This window comes from Phoca vitulina, unplaced genomic scaffold, assembly GCF_004348235.1.
Source record: "Phoca vitulina isolate PV1807 unplaced genomic scaffold, GSC_HSeal_1.0 scaffold41, whole genome shotgun sequence".
Taxonomy (NCBI): Eukaryota; Metazoa; Chordata; class Mammalia; order Carnivora; family Phocidae; genus Phoca; species Phoca vitulina.
Window position 1 is genome coordinate 4945047 of NW_022589744.1, and position 19652 is coordinate 4964698.

At 40.4% G+C, this 19652-nt stretch overlaps 1 protein-coding gene across 4 annotated transcripts in view; it reads left to right on the forward strand.

Moving 5' to 3' along the window:
- Positions 1-19652, forward strand: part of CEP112 (centrosomal protein 112) — a 475433-nt gene that overhangs the window by 199016 nt on the left and 256765 nt on the right. For all 4 annotated transcript variants that reach the window (XR_004302419.1, XM_032429545.1, XM_032429547.1 and 1 more), the window contains exon 19: positions 4157-4264. Coding sequence is in view for 3 of the 4 variants with exons in the window: in XM_032429545.1 (XP_032285436.1) it covers positions 4157-4264 (108 nt within the window). In the remaining variant the exon portion in view is untranslated. The remainder of the gene's footprint in view (positions 1-4156; positions 4265-19652) is intronic.

The window sequence follows — 19652 nt, forward strand, 5'->3', positions numbered from 1 at the left end:
TTGCTTTGGGATGGAATGTTCTGAATATGTCTGTGAAGTCCATTTGGTCCAGTGTGTCATTTAAAGTCTTTATTTCCTTGTTGATCTTTTGCTTAGACGATCTGTCCATTTCAGTGAGGGGGGTGTTAAAGTCCCCCACTATTATTGTATTGTTGTCGATGTGTTTCTTTGCTTTTGTTATTAATTGCCTTATATAATTGGCTGCTCCCATGTTAGGGGCATAGATATTTACAATTGTTAGATCTTCTTGTTGGATAGACCCTTTAAGTAGGATATAGTGTCCTTCCTCATCTCTTATTACAGTCTTTGGTTTAAAATCTAATTTGTCTGATATAAGGATTGCCACCCCAGCTTTCTTTTGGTGTCCAATAGCATGGTAAATGGTTTTCCACCCCCTCACTTTCAATCTGGGGGTGTCTTTGGGTCTAAAATGAGTCTCTTGCAGACAGCATATCGATGGGTCTTGTTTTTTAATCCAATCTGATAGCCTGTGTCTTTTGATTGGGGCATTTAGCCCATTTACATTCAGGGTAACTATTGAAAGATAGGAATTCAGTGCCATTGTATTGCCTGTAAAGTGACTGTTACTGTATATTGTCTGTGTTCCTTTCTGGTCTATGTTGCTTTTAGGCTCTCTCTTTGCTTAGAGGACCCCTTTCAATATTTCTTGTAGGGCTGGTTTCGTGTTTGCAAATTCCTTTAGTTTTTGTTTGTCCTGGAAGATTTTTATCTCTCCTTCTATTTTCAATGACAGCCTAGCTGGATATAGTATTCTTGGCTGCATATTTTTCTCATTTAGTGCTCTGAATATGTCCTGCCAGTCCTTTCTGGCCTGCCAGGTCTCTGTGGATAAGTCTGTTGCCAATCTAATGTTTCTACCATTGTAGGTTACATATCTCTTCTCCCGAGCTGCTTTCAGGATTTTCTCTTTGTCTCTGAGACTCGTAAGTTTTACTATTAGATGTCGGGGTGTTGACCTATTTTTATTGATTTTGAGGGGTTCTCTGTGCTTCCTGGATTTTGATGCCTGTTTCCTTCCCCAAATTAGGGAAGTTCTCTGCTATAATTTGCTCCATTATACCTTCTGCCCCTCTCTCTCTTTCTTCTTCTTCTGGGATCCCAATTATTCTAATGTTGTTTCGTCTTATGGTATCGTTTATCTCTCGAATTCTGCCCTCGTGATCCAGTAGTTGTTTATCTCTCTTTTTCTCAGCTTCTTTATTTTCCATCATTTGGTCTTCTATCTCACTGATTCTCTCTTCTGCCTCATTTATCCTAGCAGTTAGCGCCCCCATATTTGATTGCACCTCATTGATAGCCTTTTTGATTTCTACTTGGTTAGATTTTAGTTCTTTTACTTCTCCAGAAAGGGTTTCTCTAATAACTTCCATGCTTTTTTCAAGCCCAGCTAGTATCTTTAAAGTGATGATTCTGAACTCTAGATCTGACATCGTACTAATGTCCGTATTGAGTAGGTCCCTGGCAGTCGGTACTACCTCTTGTTCTTTTTGTTGAGGTGATTTTTTCCGTCTTGTCATTTTGTGCAGAGGAGAATAGATTAATGAGAGAACAAAATGCTAGCAGGGTAACAACGTCCCCAGAAAATATACTCTAAACAAATCAGAAAAGACCTGAAGCAGTGGGAAAAGAAAGGGAAAGAGAGAAAAAAGAAAAGGAAAGAAAAAAAGGAAAAAGAAAAAGATAAAGATAAAAACAAACAAAAGCAGAACAAAACAAAACAAAACAAAAACAGAATGTGATCAAATATGATCAGGCTGGATTATAGATCAGTGCCACACACTAGATTTTGGGTGTATTTTGGTCTGTTAAAAGAAAGTCCCTCCCAAAATTTTAAAGAAAGAAAAACTTATATATGTACAAAAATAAGGGTTGATATGATGAAGGGATGGAATATGACTGTAAAGATGGAAATTATAAAAAATTTTAAAAAAGGATTTGATAAGTTGTTTGAAAAAAGAAAGAAGAGGATTAAAAAAAAAAAGAAAGAAAGAAAAAAGGGAGAGAATGTGATCAGGCAGGGGAGTAGAAAAAAACCATACACTAGAGATTTAGAGTATATTTTGATCTGTTAGAAGAAACTATCTCAAGATTTTAAAGAGAGAACAACTTATATATATATGCCAAAAATACGGGTAACTACTATGAAGGGATAGAATATGACTTTAAAAATGTAAAATAAAAATGTTTTTTTTTTTAAAAAGGGATTGATAAGATGTTGGTTGAAAAAGGGAAAAAGAAAAATTCAAAAAAAAAGAAAAAAGGAAAAAAGAAAAAAAGACAGTTAAAAAAAATAATTAACTTTGAAAGACTAAAGAATCATGGTAAAAAAGCCATGAATTCTATGTGCAGTATTCCCCTAGCGCTGGAGTTCTGCCATTCTCATTGATCGGTAAACTTGGTCTTGGCTGGCTGTTCTCGCTGATCTTCTGGGGGAGGGGCCTGTTGCCGTGGTTCCCAAATGTCTTTGCCAGAGGCAAAATTGCCCCGCCCTTGCCGGTCCGGGCTAAGGAATCTGCTCGGGTTTGCTCTCCGGAGCTTTTGTTCCCTGCAAGCTTTCCGTACAGCTTTGGAGGCGGAGAGTGAAAATGGCGGCCTCCCAGTCTCCGCCCCGGCGGAGCCGAGAACTCGGGGTCCCGCTCCTCAGCGAGCCCCCAGAGAAAAGCAGTCAGTCACTCCCGTCTCCCCGGTCTCCGGCCACACTCCGCGCTCACCCGGCCTGTGACCGCGCCTTTCTATCTGGCACCCGACCCCGGGTGGAGTCTCCAAACCCAGCAGATCCCCGCGGTGCGCTCCCGCACCTCTCCTCCTGGGGGAAGAAGGTGAGTCTCCCCGGATCTGCCGCTTGTTGGGTCCCTGCTGGAGGAGCAGTGGCCCGACTGTGCCGCGGATCACGGTTTATGGCAACCCCGAGCTGAGAGCCCGCGCCTGGGCTCCGTCTCTGCAGCCGGCTTCCCTGCTCCGATCCCTGGGAGCTCTGCCGCACTCAGGCACCCCCGGTCTTTCTGTGACCCCGAGGGTCCTGAGACCACACTGTCCCGCGAGGGTTCCACCCCCCACTTCGCCACCAGAGTGACGTCCCTCAGCGGAGCAGACTTCTAAAAGTTCCGATTTTGTGCTCCGCGGCTCTATCACTTGCCAGAAGCGGCCGACGGAGGCCCCTCCCCCGCCGTCTATCCTCCCGAATATCGCCTCGGATTCACTTCTCCGCACGTCCTACCTTCCAGAAAGTGGTCGCTTTTCTGTTCAGAGAGTTGTTGCTATTCTTTTCTTCGATCTCCTGTTGAGTTTGTAGGTGTTCAGAATGGTTTGATCCCTATCCAGCTGAATTCCTGAGAGGAGACGAAATCCAGGTCTCCTACTCCTCCGCCATCTTGCTCCGCCCCCCTTTGTGGGGATGTTTTAATTTCTCACCCAGAAGTGGAATTCCTGGCTCATATGGTAACCATGTTTATCCATTTGAGGAACTGCCAAACCGTCTTCCATTTTATATTCCCACCAACAGGGTATGAGGGGTCTGATTTCTCCACATCTTCACCAACACTTGCTATTGTCGGTCTTGATTAAAGCCATCCTAGTGGATGTGAAGTGGTATGTCATTATTGTTCCAATTTGAAATTGCCTTAATGACAGTGATGTTGAGCATCTTCTCATATGCTTTTTGGCCATTTGTATATCTGCTTTGGAGAAATGTCTTTTCAGTTCCTTTGCCCATTTTAAAATTGAGTATAATTGCCCATTTATTACTCAGCTGTAAGCATTCTTTATATATTCTTGATACAAGTCCCTTATCAGATATATGACTTGCAAATATTTTCCCCCATTCAGCACATGCCAAGGCCTTAAAAATTCTTGTTGAATAAATATTTGAATGCTCAAAATTATATTTCCATTACAATGTTATTATAGCATTAGAATATAGTCAATTATATACCAGTGTTAATTTCCCTGACTTAAACTATTAAATATATGTAAATAAATTGATATAGCTTTTGTTATCTTATCATTTTTAAATTCACCATTATGATGGATAGGGGATGTTTAAAATCTGCCATTTTAATGAATGGACAAATTACAAAAACATGGAATATAATTAATTTTTTGTTTAAAAAATATATTTGATTTTTAAATGTTATAGATGGAAAAAGTGGAAGCAGATCTAACTAGATCCAAGTCTCTTCGTGAGAAACAATCAAAGGAGTTTTTATGGCAGCTGGAGGATGTCAAACAACAATATGAACAGCAGGTTGGTCTTCCATTTTGATGATGCCGTTGAATTTTTAAATGCATTTATAATCTCTCTTTTAAAAATCTCATTATATCAGGGGCACCTGGCTGGCTCAGTTGGTGGAGCATGTGACTCTTGATCTTGGGGTTGTAAGTTTGAGGCCCACACTGGGTATAGAGATTACTTAAAAATAAAATCTTAAAAATATATCATTATATCATCAAATCCACGCACAATGGAAATATTACTAAGAATGTTATTACCAATATATGTGAATCCTTTAAAACAAAATCTGTTTCAGGAATATCCAGAAATAGGATTTTAGCTCTTCGCTGAAGTCTCTTCCAGCGGTTTGTTAATCTGCACATTTAATTGAAACATTTATTGTGATTCTTGAGTCCTTCTGTTCCTGTCAGAGCAGAAGTCTGACTTGCTTATTTATTGAAGAAGTAGTTTTGGGTACCTACCATGTCCCAACCCTGGGCAGAGCAGTAAGTCAGACTGACAACGTCTTTTCTCACAGAGCAAATACTACATTTTTTTTATAATCATTTAAAAACATTTTTTATTTAAATTTAGTTAACATATAGTTTATTATTAGTTTCAGGGGTAGAATTTAGTGATTCATCAGTTGCATATAACACCCAGTGCTCATTACATCACGTGCCCTCCTTAATGCCCATCCCCCACCCCCCCCCACCTCCCCTCCAGCAACCCTCAGTTTGTTTCCTATAGTTAAGAGTGGTCTTATGGTTTGCCTCCCTCTCCATTTTTATGTTATTTTATTTTTCCTTCCCTTACCCAATGTTCACCTGTTTTGTTTCTTAAATTCCACATATGAGTGAAATCATATGATAATTGTCTTTCTTTGATTGACTTATTTCGCTCAGCATGATACCCTCTAGTTCCATCCATGTCATTGCAAATGGCAAGATTTTATTTGTTTTGATGGCTGAGTAGTATTCCATTGTATATATATATACCACATCTTCTTTATCCGTTCATCTGTCAATGGACATCTGGGCTCTTTCCATATTTTGGCTATTGTGGACATTGCTTTATAAACATTGAGGTGCATGTGCCCTTTGAATCACTATTTTTGTATCCTTCAGATAACTATCTAGTAGTGCAATTGCTGGGTCATAGGGCTAGTATCCAAAATCTATAAAGAACTTAACAAACTCAACACCTAAAAAATCCAGTCAAGAAATGAGCAGAAGACATGAACAGACTTTTCTCCAGAGAAGACATACAAATGGCTAACAGAGCATATACTGCATTTTGGTGGCCAGCCAGCCCATTAATAAAACAAACAAACAAACACAAAATAATTTCAAAGAGTGATTTATGAAGGAGAAAGAAGGTGTGTACAGAAGCCTTGTTGGGCGGGGGTGGGAAGGGGATTACCAGCATTGACAGGTGGTCAGGGAAGCCCTCTGAGCAGGGGAACTTTGTGCTGAGAATCTTGAAAACCTCGGGATGAGCCAGCCTTGAAGTCTCTGGAGGAATACTATTCCACGCTGGGGGAACAGTCAGTCCAAGTATCTGAGATGAGAGCAAAGTTGGGAGTGTTCAAGGAACAGAAATGACAGAAAAGGCCGGTTCAGCAGGAGTGTAGAGGGGAAGGTTCCAGCTGTAGGAGATGGGGCGAGAACTGGGCTTGGCCTAAGACCAGGATGTCTGGGGCAGTGTACGAGGTTTGGATTTTGTTCTCAGTGCTCTGCGTCTTAATTATTTTATAAAAAAAGTTCTTATTTTCATCTTTTCTAAAAATGTATTCCTGCTAATTCTTGGAATATTCAAGGTGGTTATTAATTTTTACTTGTTTGTTTAATTTGCTTGCCTTGTTTCCTTTACATCTGGAAAAATGTTAAATAGCTGAATCACTAAGTTAAGAAAATTTTTTTCTAAAGACAATATTTGAACCTTTTTATTCTGAAATAATTTTTTTATTCTGAATAACTTTTTCATTATTATATTTTCAATTCGTTATAAGTGGCTACTACCTCAAAAACTAATTAATCCCTTGTGATTTACTGAATTTTAATCCCTCTCCTAAGTGATGGCAGTTAGGGGCTCAGTTGAGTTCCATGAAAGGGAAATCTGATCTGAAATGTGACCTTATGGCTGTTCTGTTGTTGCTTTTTTATCTTAAAATGTTGGTAAAAAATACCTGAGTTACTTTCATAGTGATGGTGTAAAGTTTGCAAATTGGTCCTTCTTTGTTATTTGTATTCTCTGCTTTGTCTTGCTCCATTCTGTCTGGAGCAAATCACACCCATGCTTCAAGACTTGCTTCCTGCTCCAGCATGGCCCTAAAATGTCACGTGACCTTTTTGGCCCACACCCCTTTCTTCCTTCTCTGCAATTAGGCCATTAGTCATCTCGTGATTCTGTACTCTTAAATCAGTTCTTATATTGTAAAATATCGTATAGAGCTGTTTTTATCCAGAATGGAGTGCAGTCTACAAGGGAGCAGAAACTTTCTCTTCTCTTTCTTCCAACCTCTATTACATTATGTTTCTGTGATTGAGTTGATGGTAGAAATACATTATAGAATTCATTACGTTGTTGAATTCAATGGAGTGGGAAGTGGGGATAAGAAGGAAACTAAGACAGCCAAATATAAATAAGAATATTAAGGAAGGGCTAGAAGTGTTGCATATTATCATGCTCTGGTTATGAGGTATAACTGAGACGATTTTGGGATTAAAAGCAAAGATAAAAACAAGAAAAATGTCAGTTCCTCTAAGTAAGCTGGTGGAGGAACCGGAGAGAGAGGGAAGCCAACAAGTTAAAAACTGTTTCTATGACACAGATATGACTCAGAAACTATTGTGTTTCAGGGTGAGTATAAGGGGGAGAAGCATTCTCTTTGAGAGTTTAAAAAATTATATTTTCAGGGGTGTCTGGATGGCACAGTCCATTGAGCGTTGGACTCTTGGTTTCAGCTCTGGTGATGATCTCAGGGTCGTGAGATCAAGCCCTGAGTTGGGCTCTGCACTCAGTGGAGGAGAGCCCTGAGTTGGGCTCTGCACTCAGTGGAGAGGGAGACCTCTCTTTCTGCCCCCACGCTTCTTCTGCCTCTCACCCTCCATTCGCTGTCTCTCTCTCTAAAATAAATAAATAAATAAATAAATACATAAATAAATAAATATTTTTAAAAAATTATATTTTCATTTTGATGATAATCTTGTAGATGACAGATGTATAACCAGATGTAGCCAAGTGACTTCAGTGCCTGATTTGCATTTATTTTGTGATTGTTTCGGCACAACTCTGGCTTTTTAAAGTTGGACACATAAGAAAAACCACCATAGAAAATTAACATTTGACTAAATAAAAATTATTTAAGTTAAAAAAATAATATTTTCAATGAATGTGATAGGCAAAGAGCGACTGTCTTATGAAATTAATAAATTTATAACAAAGATAATTAGCATATAAATTAAGTAATTAGCACAAATCATAAGAAAATCATTAATGTCCCAACGAATGACCTGGCAAAGGACAGAAACAGATAAGAAACGAATTGAATAAACGACCATGTAGAAACATCTTCAGCCTTAGTATTAATGAAAATGCAAATTAGAATTAACAATGATGTACCATCTAAAGTTGGTAAAAGTTTAGTGAAATTTTTACTTCATATATTGCTGATGGAATTTAAATTAATGCAGCCTTTTTGGAGAGGATTTTGGCAGTATCTGCCAAGAGTCATAAAAAGTATTTACACCCGTGATCTCAGACAGAAATATTCAAACAATAATGTTAATTATTTTTTAGGTGATGGAATCATGGTTGATTCTTTCTCTATACTCCCTACTTTCTACATTATGACTGTCTTTTTTAATGCGACAGTCATGTTTTTAATTTAAAAATACACTTACATAGTGATGAATCACTAAATTCTACACCTGAAACCAATTTTACCATATATGTTAACTAACATGAATTTAAATAAAAACTTGGGGAAAAAAACTTACATAAGCTCGTTTGAAAGAATGTAAGTTTCAAAGGCTTTTCTCAGAATGATAGTTTTAAAAATCTACCAAAGTTTTGTCTTTGTATAGTCTTGTTTAAAAATACTTAATAGGGGAAATTAATTTTTTAAAGAATTGATACTATTAATAGAAACTACATGCTGTTGGGGTGCCTGGGTGGCTCAGTCAGTTGAGCACCTGACTCTTGATTTCGGCTCAAGTCATGATCTCAGGGTTGTGGGATTGAGCCCCATGTCCAGCTCCATGGCATGGAGACTGCTTAAGATTCTCTCCCTCCCTCTCCCTCTGCCCCTGCTTGTGTTCTCTCTCTTACGAAAGAAAGAAAGAAAGAAAGAAATAAGGAGAGGAAGAGAGAAAAAGGTGCCTGAGTGGCTCAGTCAGGTCATGATCCCGGGGGTCTGGGAGCAGGGAGCCTGTTTCTCCCTCCACCTCTGCCTCTCTCTCTCTGTCTCTCATGAATAAATAAATAAAATAAATAAATACAATCTTAAAAAAAAAAAAGAAGAAACTACATGCTGTTGCATTAATTTTCTGTACTTCATTTTCATGAAAAGGGGTAAATGATACAAGTGTCATGCAAACATGTGACAGGAATTAAAAAAAAAACTCACATGAGGATCTCTCAGAGCTTGGTGATTTCACCCATTTTATTCTTCCTATAACTACAGGCCTGTTCATTAGACTCGGTGTTGAGATTGAAGATCCCAGGCAGTAACCCACTAGGGAAAGAAAAAGGCAGGAGGAATATGAGCTAGTAGATTTTAAGAGAATATTTATTGATGTGATAATATACCAACTTTTTAAAACCCTTTCCAACATAAAATTTTATTAACTGGAACAGTATTCCCCCAGACCACTCCAAATTGTAAAGATTTTTACTGTGAAAGTTTATCATGAGAAATGATAGGCATGTAGCTGTGATCCCTACAAGCTAGCACAAGTTCACTAAAAATGAAGCCGATTAAACTAAGCTCATTTCTTTCTCTGAACGGGGGGCCAGGCTGGTAGATAAGGCAAGTATAGCTGGACTTCACTGAGCCATATGGTAAGGTCCTTCATGTAGGCAATATGGGAAAATATGGCTCCGATATTGGTGCATTTATGTGGCTAAGTGATGGTTCAAAGGGCCATCTCTGAATGACCAGTGTCAACCTGAATGAGATTTCTAAGTGTGTCCGTCACTGGATGATGAGACAGAGGTAAAGTTCCCTGCTTCCCTAGAGCTCAGAGGAGCGGTTAACGAGTAGGATATGAAAATCAGAACTCTGAAGCTTTAAACAGCTGAAATTAAGATGATTAAATTCAATGGGATTGAATATAAAATCCTATGCTTAGATTTAAAAAATTATTGGCAAAAAATACAAGGCAGGGGTGGGGGTGGGTGAGGGGTATAAAGGGTGGGGACAGCAAGGCAGACAGAAAAACATGCCTGGGATGATGGCATAATGGGCCCAGTCCGTTGTTTACATGTCACATCACATAAAGAATAAGTCAGTTCTGGTCGCCACATTTTAAGTAGGAGAGTGACAAAAACATGTTCAAAGGAAAGTCTCCAGAATATAGAAAGACTTGGAACTATGTCAGAGAGAATATTTAAAGGAATTTTGCCAAGAGAAAACAAGACTAAGGAGAATAGCCTATCTATTTATTCTTAAATTCAAGGTCTGTCATCTAGGAAATAGTAGGATTGGTCTGTGTGAGAATATCCCAATAGCCAGCAGTTAGTAGGACTGGCTCGGGGCCACGTACCACTTCTGCATGCTCTATATGCGTTCAGCCATGTCCCACCTCACAGTGGTCTTGTGAGGCAGAGACCATTACGTATCATTCCCATCTTCTAGTTGTAGAAACTGAAGCTCATCCTCCTAAGTGACCTGTCCAAGGTCCCACACACAGAATCAGAACCTGAAATGGAGCCATGCTCCTAACCTCCACTCTAAACGGACTCCCCTTCCACTTCCAGGAGGCAGAAATTGAACCCAGGTGTAGATAATATGGGGAGGCATATTTTGAGTCATTTCAAAGTCGTTCTTTCCTAAAGAATTATTCAAATGTACAGTGGTTTATCTTGCGAGAAAGTAAGTTCGAAGTAGGCGTCGGGAGTGTTGTGGGGGGATGCTGTGCATTTGGGGGGGGTGCTGTCCTACTGCTAAGGTCCCTTTCGAATCCAGTGTTCTGTGATTTTCTGTTCTTTTGCCTGATTAGACCCTCAGCCCGTGTGTGTGTCTCGTGACAGATGGAGCCATCTCTGGATTAGGTACCTGTCTAGCTGCAGGTCCGTCTCCAGGGCTGCTGCCTGCTTTCTCAGCTGCCATTTTGTACAAGTGTGACAACTTTTCTCTTATTCTGTCAAACTTTTCTATAAAATGTGAAATATGGTTCTAGCATCTCACACTGGAAGGGGACGTAGACGCTTGTCACCCAGGCCCTTGTCTACACTCAGACTGGTGTAGGTGATCTCTGGGGTGGTGAGCCAGCGCCAGGGTGTGTGTGGGGCTGCACACATGCTTCCTGGAAGGTTGGAGTCACTTGATTATTTTGTGGGAAAGCGAAGCAGTTTTACTACTGAGGTAACAATCATATTAAAACAAACAGAGACTTTCCTGTTTTGAAAAATGCAAAGTTCTCATGAATTTTTAAGATGAAATAGGACATTTCAAAGAAACCTCCAGCTTGCAGAGGCTGCTTCAGGCTATGCCCTCAAGATCCCCCAGAGGGGTGCTATTCATTTTCACTGCTGCTAGGGGTACTTTGGTGGAAAGTTTAGAAGCACTTATCTGGCCTAATCCTCCCATTTTTATAATGAGGGAATTGCCATCCAGAGGAAATGAATGACTTGTTCTTTTGGGTTCTCAGTTTCCTTATTCAGTTTTCATTTTTGAGCCCCCTCCCATATAGAAAGCATCATGCCAGGAACTGAAATGAAGTGAAAAAAGCAAAGTGGTATTTTAAAATATTTTAGCCAGAATGCAGGCATAAAGTGGGCAGATGTAGAGAGAAAAACATCAAACACATGGGCTAAACACTCACACAAATATCCTGTAAAGCCCAAGCTTTCATCAAGATTTCCTGTTTCTTTCCTGTATAACCCATTGGAACAAAAAGACAATTCTAATTGTCTGCACAAACCTCATTCAAGCTGGAAACAAACAACAAACCAGGCATGCTAGGATTTCCTGAACTATGGAGATTTTTTTGGCAATCCATCGTATCATTCTTTAGTCTTCTATTTTATATCTTCTCTTTTCACTACAAAGCCTTTAAAGGGAAATGTAGTGCAACAGATAAGTAGTCGAATTCTCGGGGAAGAATAAATACTTACTGTGAATGATCATAAAAAACACTGAAGGACCAACTGCTTACACGTTACTCTTACTTGAAACTTCAAAATATTTTGGTAGCAAAGACAGTGTAAAGATGAGACAAAATTATACAAGATAAGTAGTTGGGAAGTTTTAAGATCAGTTGAGATATTTAATTAGCAGACAGTATGCAAATCCCAATTTTTCTCCTCTCAATATTTTAGTTATCTCCATGTTTTAGGTAATATAGTCTAAAAACATGGGCTTCTGTTACGTTAGACTATTTAGCCTCCCGGGGAAAGGATACGGTACAAAGCAAGACATAGAGGGGAGAGAGGGAAGACATGACTAGTCGAGGTGCCCAGGGAGATGGAGCGGTACGGGGACCCTGGCCCAGGGAGAGGTGTTGGCTTCAGAGGGGAGGGGCAGGCCTCTGCTGCAACTAGTGAGAAGCGGAGAGGAGGACAGATACATGGAAGTTTGTAGCTCTGCAGCAGGAAACCGAGGACGCTCTTGTTACTGGAGGTTTTCCTCCGTGAGAGAGGAGGAGAGATCATTTGCTGACACTGGAGGAGTTACATGGACAGCAGAGCTGATGGAAGTGGGGATTATTTGATATTATTGTGGTGATCGCATGACTGATCTGACAAGAAAAACTTGGTGAAACTTCTTTTTTGGTAGCAAGGTCCCCGATGAGGTTAATGACCATGAAGTTGTGGGTTTCCCTAAGAACTCTCCAAAATGGATTTTTGTAGGATTTATTGTTTTCTGAACATGTGTGTACTTCATTGTACATCAAGTATGCTCTGTCATTCTCTGTTTTCTTTTGCTCACTTTATAATACTCTTTTTAAAAGTCTTTTGGTTTGGCTTTCCTTTTCCAGATTGTAGTACACAATTTTTGAGGCTTAACTACATAACAGCCCCTCTGCTCTTTCAGTGATGGTCTAGATAAATGCAGTCCTGATCCAGTGATGCTGCAAGGCACAGATTGATCCTACCGGCAATAGGCAGAGCGCCCAGATTCCTGGATGTTAGTCTCCAGAGTCAGAGACCCAGGCTATGAAGCCGTAGAGCCTGGGCCCATGGGTCCAGGTCAAGCGTTAGGGTCCAGGTCAAGCGTTAGGAGCCTGGGTCCATAGAATGGGTGTTGATGCTTAGTGAAAGGTATACTTAAAGCAGGCCTCCTCTTCCTGTTTGTTTGTAACTTTTCTCATCTAGGTTAAAACAAATGGCACTTTTATCTGGAGTGGGAATTAAGAGGGCAAAGATGAACACAATTCTTTTCAATAACTTTAATATGAATTATAAATGTTGTATTTTAGGGATACTTCATTTTAAAAATGTTTCCTATGGGTGCCCAGGTGGCTCAGTTGGTTAAGCGTCTGTCTCTGGATTTCAGCTCAGGTCATGATCTCAGGGTTGTGAGATCAAGCCCCACGTTGGGCTCTGTGATGAGTGTGGAGCCTGCTTAAGATTCTCTCTCCCTCCCACTCCGCTTTGGGCCATTCCCCCATGCCCCACCCCCTGCTCATATGCTCACTCTCTCTAAAAAAAAAAAAATAGTAAAAAATAAAAATGTTCCCTAGATAGTGATATGGTTGATGACTCCCATTCTCTAGATACCTTAGAAGTCTGCAATAGAAGCAATGTCTTTCCAATCATTCATTAGTTAACATACGTTTATTGAGCACCTACTTTGTACTAACCATTGTTCCAGGTGCTTAGGATATAGCAGTGAACAAAATAGAGTCTCTGCTCTTATGGTAGAGGACACAACAGCAACACCTCTTTCTCTCTCTCTCCCAAAATTGCTATGAAATAAAGCAGGATAAGGTGTTTAGAGTGAAGGGCTGTTTTATGTAGGGTGGTTGTTTCATATAAGGTGTTACTTTATATGCGGCCTGTGAAAGGCTCTAAAGAAGTGATACTCAAAACCTGCATGAAGGGAAGGAGGAAACCATACAAAATGAAATAAGGGAAGAATATTTCGTGCAGAGGGAATGGGTTGGTATGTGACTGGAATGGAGTGAGCCAGGGAGAGAGTGTTAGGAGCCAAGGTTAAGCTGTGGGCAGCTTATATCAAGTTCTGTGGACTGTGGTGGGAAGTTTAGGTTTTATTCTGAGTGTGACAGGAAGCCATTGGAGCATTTGAGCAAAATCTGGTCTGAGTTTTAAAAAGATTTCTCTAGCTGCTGTGTGGAGCATTAATTGTCAGGGATGCAGTGGGGGTGTGGAGCCAGTTAGGAGAGATTGCAGGGGTCTGGTGAGAGATGACCATGGCTGGGACCCGGGGAGGGGTGTGGTGGGGGTGATGGCAAGTGGTCAGATCAGGATGTATTTGGCAGCAAGGACTTGTTAGTGGATATGAAATGGAGTATGAGGGGAAGAGGGAACTCAAAATGGGACTCGTCAGTTTTTCGGCTGAACAACCAGGTGAATGATGGTGACAGACATGGACCCAGGAGTAGAGAGAGAAGAGATAGGAAGTCCCAGGACTGAGCCCAGGGGCATTACAGTGCTCAGAGATGGGGAGGTGGAAGAAAAACAGAGACTGGGGAGAGAAGCCGGTGAGGTAGCAGGGAAACTAAGAAGGTCTTGTTTCCCATAAGCCATGTGCAGTCAGTGTTTCTGGAAGGAAGAAGTGAGCAGCCGGTTGTTTCTGGGGCTGCCAAGAGGGGAAGTTAGATGGGGACTGAGAACTGATCATTGGATTTGGCAAGAAGACCTCTTGCCACCTCGTCAAGGCCAGTTTCAGTGGAATGTGGGAACAAAAGCCTGGGGGTACTGAGAATGGGATGTGAGCATCCCTTTTGAGGAATTTTGAAAGAAAGGGGAGCAGAGAAATGAGGTGGTACCTTGAGGGATATGTAGGGTCAACGGAAAGTTTTTTAGAAAATGAGATAAGCACAAACTTTTGTTTGTTGATGAGCATGATCCATTGGAGAAGAAAATGGTGATGATGGAGGCAGTGGTGTGTTGATTGTGAGAGCAAGTGCTTAATTTGGCAAGAGGGGATGGCGTTGGTGCAGATGGCAGGGCTCTCCTGAGGTGACAACGAGGATGGCCACCCACTCAAGTCACAGGAAAGGCAGAGACTAGGCAGGTAGACACGTCAGCTGAAGATAAGGAAGATGAAGTAGTTACCCTCTGACTACTTCTGTTGTTCGACTGTTCCCGAATGCTCCCTGTTCCATTCAAAATGATAAATGATTGTGGAGCATTGGAGTAGGTGATGTGAGGAAAGTAAAACCATATTTTGGAGTTTATAGCCTGGTTGATCTGTTTGTCCTTCTAAATTCCATACTAGCCAGGAAACTCTGATGATTTTTATATTTCCTATTCATTCAGCAGCAGTGATGTGCCAGGTCAAGAAAACTGAATGTGTTTTAGAGGAACAGCTAGAAAGTAAAATAAATTAAAACAAAAAGTACAGTGAAGACATGTTTTCCCCCAAAATGTTGAACTCTGTCTAAGAGGGTGAATTCTTAGTTAATGAATTTTCTCAAGGTTGAGTGGCTTGAACTGACCGTCATTAAACAACGAAGAAAAGTCTTGAAGGATTTGACTATCTGAATGAATCCTTCCTGGGTTTTCATTGAGATCTGGCAGAGAAAATAGTAGCTAATTTTTCAAAAAGTAATAAAGCTCAGGGTCATTATTGCCACTCATGCCCTGTGGGTGCCGGGTGAGTATTTTGAAGTGTTGAAGGAAACTGCTGAGAAGAGTACTAGCTTCCCACACACGCGGCATTTCCCAGCGTTCCTCCATGACCACTGGTGTGCTTCCGGCCTTCAACCCTTGTGCTTCAGCAGCCCCGTGTCCCTGGCTGTTGATGGCTCACTAGAGAAGGAAAGGAGAACCAGCTCTATGTGCTGGCAGGTCCTTGTTCCATCTCGAATAGCACTTAGCACCGCAGTACTAAACTTATAAAAAAAGAAAACTTGCATAACTAAACTGAACTGTTGATAAACAGATTTCATAGATGGGTTTTTTGTTGTAGTGGGTATTATCTAGGCCTGGAGCCACATGGCCACCCACAAATGACAAATTCTTCTTGTGCTCCTGACACACTCATGACTTTTTACTATTGGGGGGGGGTGCCTGTTTCTATTAAGATGTTCATAAAGTCAGACTGTACTGTGGCATTTTCTGTGCTGACTTGTGCTGAATTTTTACTCTGATCCCAAAGGCTCAGAGCAGATTGTGTATGTCCTTAGGTTTATCATTTTTGATTTTTTTTTAAGTTTTTATTTGGATTCCCATTAGTTGACATACAGCGTAATACTAGTTTCAAGTGTACAATGTAGTGATCCAACCGTTGTATACATTACTCAGTGCTCATCATGATAGGTCTGCTCTTACTCCCTGAAAAATCCTTGTTTTTTGTTTTTTGTTTTTAAATGGCTCACCCTTTAAAGGAAAGTACCCCTTGAACTATTAGCCTGATACATATAATTGCTCACGGTATTTGAACTGATCTTCATCTCTCTTTTTAAAAAAGGTAGCACATTTACAATAGTTGATGCTTTTACTAGGCAGTGGTCTTCCCTACTACTCCATTCAAATTGACCCAGGGAGGAGATGCCGGAACTGCCATCGCATAGTATTGAGGAAGAGATCAAAAGTCTCAGGAAAATGAGAATATTAGCATGATTTTGTTACTTTAGACTAGATAACCTACCCCGTGGGAGGGGCTAGAAGATACTGCCTTCACTGAGGTGTTGAGGAAAGCACTGATGGTGGGGGCCTGATACTGTTGAGCAGCTACGTCGTGGCTTCCTCCACGTGCTAGACCGACAGTAGGAGATGCTGCTGTGGAACTGGGCCGCCCACTTCCAGTAGGATGGTAGGGTTCCAAAATGGCAGACACCAGGTAAGGTATCGAATGTCATATGGAAGGTCGAAGTGATTACCCCCAAGTAATGGGCCCCAAGACTTGAGAGGCAATCAAAGTGTCTTGCCTGGCAGGGATCTGTGGCGATAGTGAATAGAGCATGTTGTTAAGGGATAAGAGAGGCAGAGACCAATGAGAATACTACTTGTATAACATCAAGAAAAAGTCAAGAGCTGGCAAGTAAACTTTAGATAATTCTCCACTTGCGTGGAAAATCATGGTCCTTCATTAAGTTTCCAGATCTCAGTTCACAATTCACAGACCCAGAGCCTGTGTGTTTGAAGGGGGACCATGTCCCTTGATAAGGGCTCTTAAAATATCAAGTAAATGCCGTCAAACATGGTACTGCACACAATGGAGAAAGCAGAAATTCCACCAAAGTCTTATATTCTGGAGGTGACTACTGTGAATCTGATATGAGTATAATTCCTGAAATTTCTGAGACATAGATAAATAGAAGGGTACGTAGATATATAGACAAAAACATTTTTTAAGAAATGAGACTATGCTATATTTTCTACTTTTATTAAAATAATTTTATGTGAAGTTAGTTGCAGAAGAAAGGAAAACAAGGAATTTCTGAAGTTTAGAAAAAATGTTTCTTTGCCATATGAGAGGAGATTTCTTAGAAGATTAAGAAATAAAGATTAAAAATACATTGAGGTTTGGGGCACCTGGGTGTGTATCAAAAATACATTGAGGTTTGGGGCACCTGGGTGTGTATCACAACCTGAGCTGAAATCAAGAGTTGATCGCTTAACTGACTGAGCTCAGTCAGTTAACTAACTGGCTCAGTCAGTTAAGCGATCAACTCTTGATTTCAGCTCAGGTTGTGATCTCAGGGTGGTGAGATCGAGCCCCACGTTAGGCTCACGCTGAGAGTGGAGCCTGCTTGGGATTCTCTCTCTCCCTCCCCCCATGACCTCCGCTTCCGCTCATGTGCATGCTCACTCTCTTAAAAAAAAAAAAATACATGAGGTTAGAGTCATTTTTAATTTTATGGCTCAATTTTGAGAGCATTAGTTTATTCACTACAAGAAAAAAAATAAACATGCTTAAACCTTCTTCCACCCACTCCTTCTACTCTATTTTTGTCAATTATAGTGTTATTTAGATATTGTGGAGGGTTATAACATTTGTATTCTCTTCTGTAACCATGATTATCATAATTACATAGAGTTAGTTTTTTATTTAAATCATTTATATGCTCACCACCAAGACTTTTAGCACAACTTCCCCATAGTGGATTCCTTTATTTTGTTTCATCTGTTGAATGCTGAGATTTCATCATTAAATCATTTTTTCCAAGAAGGGCATATCATTGTTGTTGTATTTATTGCATTTTTGCATGCTTGAGAATCACTGTATGTTTCCTTATTTTGGGCCTGGCATAACACACTCTGGTGACCGTCTCTTCCCTAAAGCTTTGTACATAGTGTTCCAGTGTATTTTGGCACTAAGCATTGCCCATAACACAGCTTCTCTAGTCTTCTCTTGGTTGCCTGAATTTTATCCTCAAATATTTTTTTTTTCAAGAATGATTTGGGTTCAATAGTTTTAAGTTTTGTTATGGTATTCCTGAGCTGTTATTTTCCTCAATGAAGAACAGCTTTTGTTGGTATACAGTGTGCTTTTTTGATACACACACTTAGCTCTTCATTCATTACAGGAAAAATTTCTGATATATCTGCATGTACATGGGTTTTCTTTTGCTGTTTTCTCTCTACATTATCCTCTCTGTCTCTTTCATTATCTCAAGTCCCTTGTCAAGGCCAGTGATTTGATTTTCAGCCATGTTTATTCAGTTGATTGCTGCTTCTAATTTAGAATTAATTTTGTGATCGGGTTATTTTAGTCCTTGGTTAATTCTGTTGTTTTATCTTCTCGTCTTTGGGTTCTTCTCCCATCACCCTCATGGTCTTCCTAGGTCTCCCTGTCAACTCTACTTGTTCCTGATTATGAAGGTGTATTTTCTTCCCTCAAGAATGGTGGGCCTTCCTACCTTTCTTCCATGCTTTTCCCCCCATCCTACCTCTTTTTTTTTTAATAAGTTTTTTTTTTTTTTACTTGATGTAGTATTTTTATAGCTGTCCAGACGCATTTTCGTTTCATCTCACTTGGACGTTAAGTGAGCAGCACTATCCAGATCGACTATTCATTTTGGTATAATATGCATGAATTCTCTCTGACTCCTTTTCTTGCCCTTATTTTCAGCCTGTCTGTCTTCCTCTGAGTTTTGGTTTGAGGGCATAGGTATTCTGTCACATTTACCTTCTACAGCTTGAGATTAGGATAAGAACTAGGAGGAGAACTTAGTTGGGGCTGTGAGCAACTCTTTGTTAGAGAAACCGGTATCTGCTATGTCTTTTAACATTTTACTCAGGTCCTCCCTCAGGATTTGCCCTCTGTTTTGGAGGGTTTTTTTCTTTTTGAATGGGAGCTTTGAAGCCTATGCTTTGTCAGAACCAGCCATAGTTTTTCACTTTCTCAGTTTTATTCATCTCTTCCCAGCAGCCATTTCTCCTCCACGCAATTACCCTCCTCGCCCTCCCCTTAGAAGATCTTCCTCGGTACTACTTCAGCTCAGCACTTCTGCCTCTGGGGGAAGGGACAAAGTGGTATGTCTCACCAGGTCAGAACCTCTCTTTCTTTCCTTCACCACCACCATTTGACATGGATGGCCAATGTGATAGCCCTCTTTCCTTGTTGGGTTGCTCTCAGTGAATGTTTTGTTGTTTTTAACATTTGTTTTGTTCTTCTCACAATTTTTCATCTGTCCTTACTCAGAAGTTCCAGTGTCACGTGTGTTCACCATGAGGCATAGGTAGCCTTGGAAGCCAGTTGTTAGCTTATTGCTAAGAGCATTTCAGCAGCAGCTGAGTGACTGACGGTCAGGGTGTTACAGGGAAACTTCATGGATTAAGATTGATACTGTATTGCCTAGGTAGCCTTTACATCTCTCCAAACTCTTCGAACTTTCATACTTCTGTTCACTTGGAATTAGAGCAGCTATCATTAAGTTATAAGACACATCTATCCCCAGGGCTCCTAACTGGAGACTCCTTCCCCTTCTTCCTTTCCCAGCCAGAGCATGGGGGGGGGGGGGGGGGGGGCTTTTTCTCTTTCTTATCTTTTTTTTTTTTTTTTTTTTTTTAGCTTTGTAGGAATATATTTGTTATATGTGTTTTTTTTAGTGTGTTTTTA